The sequence below is a fragment of the Syngnathoides biaculeatus genome, chromosome 11, assembly GCF_019802595.1.
Source record: "Syngnathoides biaculeatus isolate LvHL_M chromosome 11, ASM1980259v1, whole genome shotgun sequence".
NCBI classification, from domain to species: domain Eukaryota; kingdom Metazoa; phylum Chordata; class Actinopteri; order Syngnathiformes; family Syngnathidae; genus Syngnathoides; species Syngnathoides biaculeatus.
This window is the reverse complement of record NC_084650.1, coordinates 29,924,638-29,937,500: the sequence shown is the minus strand read 5'-3', so window position 1 is coordinate 29,937,500 and position 12,863 is coordinate 29,924,638. Positions and strand designations below refer to the sequence as shown.

Below are 12,863 nucleotides of genomic sequence, written 5' to 3'. Positions count from 1 at the left end.
CTTTTTTGTTGAATGACAAGGAACACGTACACTCGTGCTGTCCTTTTCCCCGTATCGTGTACACTTATTTGCACTAATGCGTTTTAGCCTCAAAGCACTTTGATGTCATCTCTGTACTATTCACAGCCAAGGGGGGGACTTTTTATAATATGTGGGAGTTTCTGGATGATTATGTTGTTATTTGACGTGATGTATCAACTTTGCTAATAATATGTGATTTTCAACAATAAATTAGTAACAATAGATTCCTGTTTCTTTCTCAGTCATGTAAATCATGTAATGCCCAAATGCACAAAATGTACGTTTTATTACAAACAATTTTTTAAAATCACAATGGCAGTAAGAGGAGAGACGAGTCAGTTCTGGGAAGAGAAGGCACTTGACATGCTCACTGGCTGCAGCTCCCGCAAGGCCGCAGTCCGTTCTCGTTACAGGAAGTGCACTTGAGGGCTTTGAAGGAGTCCGTGAAGCAGTTGCGGAACACGGACATCTTGCTGCCATGGCACATTGGGCAAGGGACGAAGGCGAAGCCCCCGCAGCTCTGGCACGTCTCGGGGTGCTGCACCCGCTGGAGGGAAGAACCGCAATATGGGAGCAGCCATCCAATTCGGATAAGTATCCAACACGCTCTACAAACCGTATCGTAGCCAGCGATTAGCAGTTGACCTCTGACAATATTTTTGTGTAGAACCTATCAACTATTCATTCAAAAAAAAACTCACTTATTTGCACCTATCCGTGTGTTTTTGTGCTGTTCCTGTAACTCGGGAAGGAATACTTGCATTCTGTACTTAAGTTAAAGTTCAGATTTGTGTTGAAAATAATCATGAAAGAGGAAGCCCTGCTTCAACTCTATCTAAAGTCTCTGTAAGGTAACAAACAGCTTCCAAGCTTGAAATACATTTGTCAATGGGACTTGGGGAAGGGGGGGCAGTTGCCCACAAAATTGTTTCCCTTTTCCTCGTGTTTCACAAGTTAGATTTCAGCTTCGTAGTACTACACAATTTTCTCTATAATGTGTATGAATAAAGACGTAATGTTATCGGCACCAGTATCAGTATCACTGAAGCCGCTAATCTAGTTCCTAACTTCCACGAATAGCAACTGGTCTTTACCGAGATGATATCCATCCATCCAAGTTTGAAGCCACTTATCCTCACAAGGGTCGCATTGCACTGGAGCCTACCTCAGCTAACTTTGGCCAAAAGGCGGACTACACCCTGATCTGGTCGCCAGTCAATAATAGTCTCCATTTATTCACAATAGGTTTATTATTTTGGTTGTATTTTTGATGTACCTGTTGGTATATGTATACTGTGGCTGTCTATCAATGCTATATAGTTGCGCATATCCAGTATTTTACTGTGGTGTACTTTTGCACTGTATCATACTAGGAGCTGTTTTTAATATTTTTGGCCACATCCGGCGTAAAAATTGTGCCAAACATATGTGCGTTCATCTGAGATGACACGCTGTGGCGACCCCGAAAGGGACAAGCCGAAAGAAACTTACTTACTTTTATTTAGTTACATGAAAGAGGTAAAATGTTTTTTTGACCAACTTATTACCGTATTTTCCTCACTATAAGGCGCAGCTAAATGCCTTTAATTTTCTCAAAAGCTGACAGTGCGCCTTTTAATCTGGTGCGCCTTATATATGGATGAATATTGAGCCTATGGTACAGCTCCATCTAATGGATCCATAACATAACCCCAGCTTCTACTGTAGCATCTATTCTATGCCCTTTATAATGCGGTGCGCCTTATAATGCAGTGTGCCACATATATGAAAAGAAAAGGTTTGAAATGGACCATTCATTGAAGGTGCACCTTATAATGCGATTCGCCTTATAGTGCGGAAAATGCGGTAGCTTCCAATAACACACTCAGTAACTCAATTGAAACTGTTAACTGTCTGAATAAAAAATCTATGGAGGAAAATGTTAACATCACCAATACTGATGACAGGAAATCATGTATTTGAACTTCATTGATTTAAAAGTGCAGCCAGTGTTCTGCAAAAATGAACCTCTGCAATCTGGATCCAAGTTTATCAAATCCGTTGTATAATATTAGTGTGTACCATAAAAGTATCCGACATGTTCTGTGCCCAAATCCAAATCCATAACAGGCCCTCAATTATTGATGCTCACTTATTCATTGTGCGAACCTTTTACAAAGCTAGTGTTTTGTTGACCATTATATACATGAGTGTGTACTACAATCAGAGATGACACCTAACCTCAATTTTTGTTAGAAGATCTTGCAATTCTCCCGATTCATTCATGTTCAGTATCTTCTCAGCACCCTGGAAAAAAATATCTGTAAATATAGTGCACTCAAGTTTTGAATAAAACAGCAAAAATCAATATTATAATAATAACGTCATTTTAATTTGAACTCTAAAACAATAAAATGCTCTACTCAGAATGGTCTTCACTAAAATTAAAAGTGACGTACGAAATGTCTAGTATATATATACACATATATACACACACACACACACACACACAGTCGTACAGTGTATACACGCCTAGCACTGCCAAACACTGCAGTCATCACTACGGCTACTAAATGATGAGAAACGTAATTTTTATTTTTGTAAGTGGTATCTCTTCAAAGTGATATGAACTGTACTTCCAGCCTGACTTTGCGCTGTAGGTAAAGTACTGACCCCGAGGTAGTGGCCATCTACAAAGACCACAGGCAGCGACGGAGGCTCTCCCACCCGCTTGCACCGCTCCTCCAGCTCTTTTCCGTATTCGCTGTCCAGAGCGATGTTCTTCTCCATGAACTTGAGCCTGTGGTTCTGGAAGATCTTGCGTACCAGCTCGCACCGCTCGAAGGTGGTCCTCACCACACGGAAGCTGGTGGTGTAGATTACCATCCGACCGAACTCCAGCAGTAACTGCACCTGAGAAGGAGATGAAGGTTACGTAGTCGTAGTCATCGCCTGTGCGATTGCCTGCTTGATACGTTTGATTGAGCCAAAACGTTCCTTATCAAAGCAGGAACTCAATAAACCAAGAATCTCAAACGTGTTTTCATCTCAGGTCATACGGCATTCCTTGTTTTCCTCAGAGGGGTCAGTATGTCTCATGAATGTCTGATCAAAGAGAAATCTGACATGTCGCAAGACTGCCTTTTGTACCATTCAATTTGCTGCAAAATGTCCAAATTGGCACTGAGAAAACCCAAACAAAAAAGGATTTTTAAAAGAAAAATAAAGCTTGACTTCAATGTGAATGGAAAATGAATGAATGGATAATTGAATTTATTCTGGGGAAAAATGGACTAGAAAACCACAGATTTTACTTTGAGAAAAAAAAAAAAAGACCCCCCAAAAATCCAGTTGTTTTGTAGAAAAAAAACAATGGCATTTGGGGGGTAAATGGAAAAAGACAACCAACTTTTTCCACTACAGCAAGTGGTCGGGTTAAAACACTACCGACCTACAATGTTTCGACTTTACAACGCCCATCCCCTGGCCACCATTTTGTCTTGCTACTGTGCATAGCATTCATCCGTGTTTGAGTGCCTGGAGTATCTTCGCATTTTTCACCCTCCTTTTTAAGCATTATGGCCCCAAAGAAGAAAGTTCAAAGAATGCTTCTGCAACCAAATGAAAATACATTACCATGGAAACAAAGCTCAAGCTCATAAAAGATCCGAGAAAGGAGAGACACCAACGAACATCAGTGAAGACCTTGGCTTCAGTTGGTCGGCCGTGGTGACAGTTATTAAAGACAAAACCTGTATTATAGCCCATGTGAAAGTTCTGTTCCTATGTTGTATCTGGTGATCACAAAACAACGTTCTTTGATACTTGTCAAGATGGAGAGGGTGCTTACGTTATGGATTTAGGACCAGATTCCTTCGCAATAACTAAGCACAGCCTCCCCTTCTTATTCTCCATCCACCTCTCAGCACCCATGCCAAGTACAGCATCTTAGTTTTTTATTTAAATGTATTTGTTTTTTATCCAACGTATTTTGATGTAAATTCTGAGTTTAGTGGTGAAATCCGACAAGAAATTCGTGTTACATCACCGCCATAGGAACGGAACTCGTCCGTAACCCGAGGTCTCTCTGTATTTTGGATATGAAATTGTATCTTTGATCCCTCAGGTAACTTGAAATCAGAATTAAAAATGTCCACGCATTCCTGAGTTCTAGATGTTTTTCTGCCCAGACGCCTGAAATTAGGCCATTCGGATTTCTCAAATTTATCTACGTCACAACCGAAGATCTGCGCCTACCTCTCCGCTCCTGAGCCAGTGCTGTCAACAAAATAAACACGTGTACTCTCCCAAGTGAATCTTCTACATGGAGACCACCAATCAGAGGGAAGGGCAAATATGAACAAAGTGATACAAAACTGGGTCAAACAGAAGTAGTCGTAGAAGAAGTGGCTGTCAGAGAGGTCTTTTCTGGACACTCCTATGACAAAAACCTGTGTTTTTTTTTTACATGAAAATTACACTTTTCCAGTCGCTGACATTTGACAGGTGTGATCACGCTCTGCGCCATTGCACTCGCAAATCTGCACATTAGAGCACGAAAAATCGTGCGTAAGATTTATGAGTAGAAAAAATAGATATTGAAAGATGTCGCTTATTTTGTGTAATCTTGACATTCATTTACATGTTCATTTCATAAAAGTTGGTAACAAAACAAGCCTGATCCTAAACAATCAGTATTCACTCAGAAACAGGAAATGCAAATTAACCGTAATGTAACCGTAAGTGATGCCAAAACCACATGTTCCGCGTTCTAGCAAGCCGGCCTCGACCCCCCCGCCCTCCCACAGACACACACACACACCGCTCGCTTGTCGATCGGGAGAGGCTGGCTACTTGAAAAGTAGATCTTGGGATCTAGGGGGGGGGGGGCAATCTGGGCACCCCTGAGTTACATTTCTGGGATATAACAGGTAATGTTTCAGTATCTAACGATAATACGTATGAAATTGTGATTTACTTTGACTTGATCTAAGTCCTAATGTTAGACTAGTCTGTCCATATCGAAATGCGAACGGTCATTTTCCCTGTGGTACTGCATTATCTTGAAGTTGAAAACTTTTCCCTTCTACATGCTTTAGGAAGATGAATGTCTATTGACCTCTTTAAAAATGTCTGTCTCAGTCTGACCACAGCCGTACGTTTTTTAAATGTGAGTGACTACTTTTATACTAATTCCTTATTAGAGAGTCAATCTATTGGGATGTGGATAGTCGAAATACAGGACCTTTGAATACATCAATATTTTTTTTTTCATTCTAAATGTTTTAAACGTTACTCCTGATTATAACTTTCTTCTTGTCAAAACTCTAACTTCTTGGGGAAAAAAAGACTTCCAACTTTATTCCAAAAAGATAAATGGAAAAAAAGACTACATTTATTCTGAAAATGCAGCATGTGAGTATTGAAAAAGTAATCTTTGAAAAGTACAGTGCAATCTATACATATAAAAAAGATTATTCTCAGAAAATCTCTTTTTTCTGTATTGGGTTTATGAGTGTAGTTTTAAATGCTGTGGTGACAGTCCCAGTAAAGCCAGAGATGAGCGGATGACTTCAGTGATAAGGTGGACCAGGGATGGGAGGCAAAGTTTTACAAGAACAGGAGGGAGACGAGGTTATGTTCGCAAGTAGAGGGCTTGAAGAAATTGATGATATCTGACATTTCAGGGGTAGAAGGTAGAGTAAAACTTGAAAGTGAGGGGGCAAGTGGATGGAGTGATGATGGACCAAGGAAGAAAGAAGCTGAAGGTAGATTTGGTTGATTTTGCACTGAAAAAAATGACAAGGGAATTACAAAAAAACACAAGTACAAGTTGTAGCAAATCAGTGGTGATTCACATTCATTCATGATTCACCTGTGAATCTGAATAAGAGGTGATCCAGATTCATCTGTGAATCCCCGTGAGAAAACAATACAGAATAAGAACTTTTGCATTTGAATCAAAACGAGTCAAACAATGCTCAGGTTGAAGATTTAACACCGTGATTCTTTTGCACAGCACTTGAGGGAGCCCCCGTACCTAAGTGATACATATACAACATTTTGAGAATCAATACTATACAATACATGTTAGTGAGAATTAGTGGTACAGGAAATGGATGAATGGATTGATGGATGGCGATTTAAAGGCACCATGGTGGTCCTTGTGTTTTGTTTTGCTTTTTTTGCTTTTTTTTTTTACCAATGATTTTACAAGAATGTACCAATTAGAATGAGGACTTTTCAGCCTTGGTGCAGGTCACCTCTCTACCCAGTCCCGTGCTGTTTTAAAGTTTGCTGTGCGTCGTCGTCACATGTCTGTCCAGCATAAAAGGCCATAATGGAGGACAAGGTCAGCACAGAATTAAAGATTAATCATACATTCCGGTAAGTGTGTCAAGAAAAAACTAATCAGGGTAATGAATTCTCAGCACTTTGCTTTCTACTGTAGCACAGCCACACACAAAGATCTATGTGTTCCTGCAAACCAGACTGCGTGTTTCAATGCTAAGAGGACTAACTCTGAGATTATCTTCGTTTTAGTAAAGCGCTATAATACGTTTGAGAGAACTAATGTAAACACTTGTCACATAGTAATCAAATTCAGGGTTCCTACTTTGACAAAGAGGAAACAAGTGGGCTGCAAGGCTGGGAAGAGTTTTGAGATTCTGGGATTTCGGATTTCTCTTGGTGCATGCTTAAAAAAAAAAAAGCACGGTCTGTGCGCATACGCTCTTACACACGCACATGGATGGATTAATGTATGCAAATTCCACAGCAGCCACACAGGGACCATTAAGCATTACAAAATGTGTATTCACTGAAGAGTGGGTAAGTAACACATTGATTAGGTTTAGGAGAGTCGAGTGGGCATACTGGGTGATACATCCTGTGAAGGTGCTAAATGCTAAGCAAATTTTAAAAGAAGTCAGCTCACTGATGGTCAGACGTATGATGCAGGGCTTTGACAAGTATAATATATGCAAATGATCAACACAGGTTTTTATTACTTTCATTAATACATTCAACCATTTTCCATTTTGCTAATCCTAACTACTGTCACAGGTGTGCGAATAATATGGTCCTAATTTCATGACTTTTTTAAAGAGCATTTTTAAGGTGCGTTGCAGTTGGCCGGTGACCGGTCAAAGGTGTCAACTGAGATTGATTTCAGATCAGCCACAACCTTCATGAGGACAAGCGCTACAGAAAATGGATGTTTGGTGCCAAGGAACATGTAGAGTAGGAATATCAGATTTGATAAGTATCATCAGGGATTTTCAAGAAGAGGTTCTTCACTTTGTTTGAAGATTATTTTAAATTAGGTGGAGAGGTGACAAGGAACAAGGATTGATTCTAAACTTTGAACCTATCTCTTTCTTGCTTCCGTGGAGGGATGCATAATAGTCTTTTTAAGTATTCCCTAAATGTTAAAAAAAAAAAAATTTATATATATATATATATATATATATATATGAAATTGTACTCGAGATGAGAGATAACTGTCTACTTCAAAAAATTTCCAAAGAAGAAATATTGGGTTCAACTGGCTTTTATAATTGAATTAACGGAATGACAGTTGTACTTGCTGTGGTGTATATTTCATTGAATTATGTTTTTTTTACATTTTATTTTAAATCACATCAAAAGTAAACCAACAATCTAATCGGTGAAAGTGCAAATCAAAAGTGTGCCATAATATCAAACATACACCTCCTGGATTTATTCATAGTATATATATATCTTCTTCTTCTTTTCCTTTCGGCTTGTCCCGTTAGGGGTCGCCACAGCGTGTCATCTTTTGCCATCTTAGCCTATCTCCTGCATCTTCCTCTCTAACCCCAACTGCCCTCATGTCTTCCCTCACCACATCCATAAACCTTCTCTTTGGTCTTCCTCTCGCTCTTTTGCCTGGCAGCTCCATCCTCATCACCCTTCTACCAATATACTCACTCTCTCGCCTCTGAACATGTCCAAACCATCGAAGTCTGCTCTCTCGAACCTTGTCTCCAAAACATCCAACTTTGGCTGTCCCTCTAATGAGCTCATTTCTAATCCTATCCAACCTGGTCACTCCGAGCGAGAACCTCAACATCTTCATTTCTGCCACCTCCAGTTCAGCTTCCTGTTGTTTCTTCAGTGCCACCGTACATCATGGCCGGCCTCACCACTGTTTTGTAAACTTTGCCCTTCATCCTAGCAGAGACTCTTCTGTCACATAACACACCAGACACCTTTCGCCAGCTGTTCCAACCTGCTTGGACCCGTTTCTTCACTTCCTTACCACACTCACCATTGCTCTGGATTGTTGTTAAATATTTGAAGTCATCCACCCTCGCTATCTCTTCTCCCTGTAGCCTCACTCTTCCCCCTCCACTTTTCTCATTCACATCACGCACATATATACTGTTTTACTTCGGCTAATCTTCATTTCTCTCCTTTCCAGTGCATGTCTCCATCTTTCTAATTGTTCCTCTGCATGCTCCCTGCTTTCACTGCATATCATCTGCGAACATCATGGTCCAAGGGGATTCCAGTCTAACCTCATCAGCCTATCCATTACCGTAGCAAACAGGAAGGTGCTCAGAGCTGATCCCTGATGCAATTCCACCTTCACCTTAAATTCTTCTATCACACCTACGGCACACCTCACCACTGTTCTTCTGCCCTCATACATGTCCTGTACTATTCTAACATATTTCTTCGCCACACAAGACTTCCGCATGCAGTACCACAATTCCTTTCTTGGTACTCTGTCAGAAGCTTTCTCTAGGTCTACAAAGACACAATGTAGCTCCTTCTGACCTTCTCTGTACTTTTCCACAAGCATCCTCAAGGCAAATAATGCATCTGTGGTACTCTTTCTAGGCATGAAACCATACTGTTGCTCGCAGATGCTTACTTCTGTACTGAGTCTAGCCTCCACCACTCTTTCCCATAACTTCATTGTGTGGCTCATCAGCTTTATTCCTCTATAATTCCCACAGCTCTGAACATCCCCTTTGTTCTTAAAAATGGGAACTAGAACACTTTTCCTCCATTCTTCAGGCGTCTTTTCACCCGCTAGTATTCTGTTGAATAAGTTGGTCAAAAACTCCACAGCCATCTCTCCAAATTGCTTCCATACCTCTACCGGTATGTCATCAGGACCAACTGCCTTCCATTTTTCATCCTTTGTAGTGCCTTTCTGACTTCCCCCTTAGTGATCATTGCCACTTCCTGGTCCTTCACACTTGCCTCTTCAACTCTTCCTTCTCTCTCATTTTCTTCGTTCATCAACTTCTCAAAGTATTCTTTCCATCTATTTAGCACACTACTGGCACCAGTCAACACTTATCCATCTCTATCCTTAATCACCCTTACCTGCTGCATATCCTTCCCATCTTTATCCCTCTGTCTGGCCAACCTGAAGAGATCCTTTTCTCCTTCTTTTGTGTCTAACTTGGTGTACATGTCTTCATATGACTCTTGTTTAGCCTTTGCCACCTCTACCTTTGCCCTACGTCGCATCTCAATGTACTCCTTTCGCGTCTCCTCAGTCTTCACAGTGTCCCACTTCTTCTTTGCTAATCTCTTTCCTTGTATGACTCCTTGTATTTTGGGGTTCCACCACCAAGTCTCCTTCTCCCCTTTCCTACCAAAAGACACACCAAGTACTCTCCTGCTGTCTCTCTGATTACCTTAGCTGTCGTTGTCCAGTCTTCCGGGAGCTTCGGTTGTCCATCGAGAGCCTGTCTCACCTCTTTCCGGAAGGCCGCACAACATTCTTCCTTTCTCAGCTTCCACCACATGGTTCTCTGCTCTACCTTTGTCTTCTTAATCTTCCTACCCACCACCAGAATCATCCTACATACTACCATCCTATGCTGTCGAGCTACACTCTCCCCTAGCACTACTTTACAGTCAGTAACCTCCTTCAGATTACATCGTCTGCACAAAATATAATCTACCTGCGTGGTTCTACCGCCGCTCTTGTAGGTCAATTATTCATAATTTGTTTCATGATTTATTTTAGGGTTAGCCTTAACCATAACACTTGGTCAATGCGCAAACCTTTTCATTAAAAATTCTGACTAATATTCTTTTCTTGAAATAAGTTAAAAAGAAACAAAAATTTTGCAAAGGGGAAATAATTAAAAGCACTTACACTGTTGCAATGTGGGAGGTTTTCAAAGAGCGTCTGACCTGCGCTCACTTTGTGCTTGACCCCCCTCACAGTGCCATTCTTGCTGAGTATATTGACCCTTTTGGAGGCAAACATCCGGTCCTTGGCGGCGCCAGCGGCATAGACCAATAGCTCGTCCGGTTCGCTCTCGCTGTCGTCCAGCTCGGAGCCCAGGTACCCTCCGTAGGGGGGTCCGTCCCCGCTGGCCGCCGAGCTGCTGGTGCAGTCCGAGTCGAGCGAGTCGTAGGGCCCTTCATCTTTGAACATCTCTTTCAGCACGCGGCCGCTGTTCCCCGAAGCCACCCGGAACCTCACTCTCTTCTGGGGCTTGGTCTGACCCTCTGCCGCCGTCTCATCCATTTCTGCGCACCCCTCAGCTGGCTTTACATCACGATGCACAATCTGGCTGGGCGGCCCGCTCCTTCTCCTTCCAAACTGAGGTTGCCATGGATTTACCAGTACGGCTTTTAATCCGATCTATAAAAGGGCCGCCGGCCTAAGCTACCTTCCAGTCATACTCAGCCGGCATTCAATTATGCATGTGTTGTTGCCACGGCAACCCAGCCAGCTAGGTAAAGTGATCGCAGTGCGTGCATTATGCATCTGGCTTTACACAGTTTTCACCAAACTTTGACACACGACTTAATGAGCCAACGTAATGCGCTTTAATCACCCAGTGGACATCCTTGATATTGACTCCAGATGACTCCAGCTGTATCACAGGGAGAACTTTCTACCAGGGACTGGGCAAACATTTTGGGCTTTGAATGCAGACAGTTGGGTCAGGGTACTTATAGATGAGGTGAAAACCAACTGAAAATAAATAAATAAATAAATAAATAAATTGGACAGTGGTGCCTTGCGATATGAATGACGGGACTTGTGTGTTTTTCCAGATTCAAGCTGTCTTTACGCCAATATTTTTGTTTTCACTCACAGACAGGAAGTTTGACATACGAGCGCTGCATGATGGCAGTGAAATCAATTCAACACACTTGACAAGAACGGCTTGACAGACATAATTCCTCCAGAAAAGCCTCAAGTTGTTTAATGCCACTCCCAGTTGACCTTTACCGTAAAACTAAACATTAAACTGAGAATTACACTTTATGTATTGAAAATAACACAACTTTACCTTCTGATACCATAATGCCAAGACACAATGCAAAATGCCACTGATGGGCTAATGAAACTAGCACCAGCATCCTGGTTGCTCTAACCCTTTAAACAATGGATATTCCATCATAAACAGAGCATCACCACACGAAAACAGACAATATAACTATTGCCACAGGCATGTATTCTTTATCCTTTGCAAAAAATATCAATACTACTACAGTTTACTGAGTCACTGACAGTGATTGTGAAAGTGTTTGTTGTTAGTGTCATCATGACCAAGCCACACACACCAGAGGGAGTCGCAATGAATGAATCATGATTCACAAACTGTTTAATTCTTTGTATTCTATTTACTGTCATTTTGTTATTACTGCATGTATATGAAATACAATATTATAGAGTGCTCTTTTCTCTTTTAAAACTTGAACAGCTTTGGACTTTTTTCATTTGTATCATTGGAGTGTTCTGAGCGACGAGCATGGTCCCAGAACAAATTAAACTCTCATCTCAAGGCAAAAGGTTAACTAGAAATGTTGAAAATAGTAATAGTAATAATAATAATAATAATAAGTAATCATTTTCCAGTCACATTAAATAATTATTGAACAGTTAAACAAATAAATACAATTTCAATCAACTTTTTTTAAGCACTGAAATGAATACAATGCCCAACGAATCCAATAAATAGGACAGGACTCCTGACGTAAATGCTTGGGGAGCCAGATTAGAGGAGCTGGCAAAAAACAAATTACACCAATCAATCAATCAATGAAAAAATATATGTACATATCACAAAAAGGCAACACACACTTAACTTCACTTCACTTGTGTTTTGCCATTTGGGTGATTTTTGTTTTGTGTGAATGTGATGTCATGACTGACGGGTGCCTGTGATCGCATAGTGGGCAAAAACGTGATCAAGACCATAGAACTAGAAATTGGACTGATTGCAACTGTCATGGAAATATAGCACAGCAGGCTGCTACACGTGATCGGATAATCAAGTCTTTGTCTTGGTTAAGCTGCGTAAGGCTCGGTGCCCAAGGTTATCTTTGTACTCTCTGCCCCAAGCTACTTAAAACCAGATAGTTTGGTCAGAACACCTTAGATACTGCATTCGGTGTGTGTACCCTGTACAAACGCACCTGTTCTTGTAAGGATAAAACAAAAACAAAACACTGGTTAATTCTCGGTTTATTAAAGTAATAGAAAAATTATTGCGGAAACAGAGCGACCGGGAGAAGGGTCTCTGGCTGCTCTTTACAATGTGACTCAATATAATATAGCATTAATAATTAAAAAAATAAAGATACTTAAAACGGGCCCCCCCAAAAAAATCATAATAAATTTGACACATCCCCAAAAAAGTCTTGGTGAAAAGCAGGACAATAAATGAAATAATAATAAACACAGAGTATGTCAAATCAGGCTTCAAAATGGTCAAGAGTTCAGCTTTCAGTCAAATACTTTTAGGGCAGATTTGCAAGCAGAACAAGAGAGGAGCAATCCATCGTGCATCTTTTCTCAGGCTCCAGAGTCATTCTGTTCTTTTGTTTCTGTTAAAAATTAGCAGGCCATT

General features: G+C 40.9%; 1 protein-coding gene and 1 long non-coding RNA gene across 2 annotated transcripts; one reads left to right on the top strand and one right to left on the bottom strand.

Moving 5' to 3' along the window:
- Positions 1 to 388: 388 nt before the first annotated feature.
- Positions 389 to 10,525, bottom strand: grxcr1a (glutaredoxin and cysteine rich domain containing 1 a). Its single transcript, XM_061835917.1, has 4 exons — positions 10,148 to 10,525; positions 2,674 to 2,913; positions 2,242 to 2,307; positions 389 to 568 (listed from the first exon to the last, which is right to left on the bottom strand). The coding sequence occupies exons 1-4, from the start codon at positions 10,523 to 10,525 to the stop codon at positions 389 to 391; spliced, it is 864 nt and encodes a 287-aa protein (XP_061691901.1).
- Positions 4,935 to 10,580, top strand: LOC133509157 (uncharacterized). The gene is made up of 3 exons (XR_009797242.1): positions 4,935 to 6,387; positions 10,219 to 10,339; positions 10,442 to 10,580. It is a non-coding gene; the product is annotated as an uncharacterized LOC133509157 (long non-coding RNA).
- Positions 10,581 to 12,863: the final 2,283 nt, after the last annotated feature.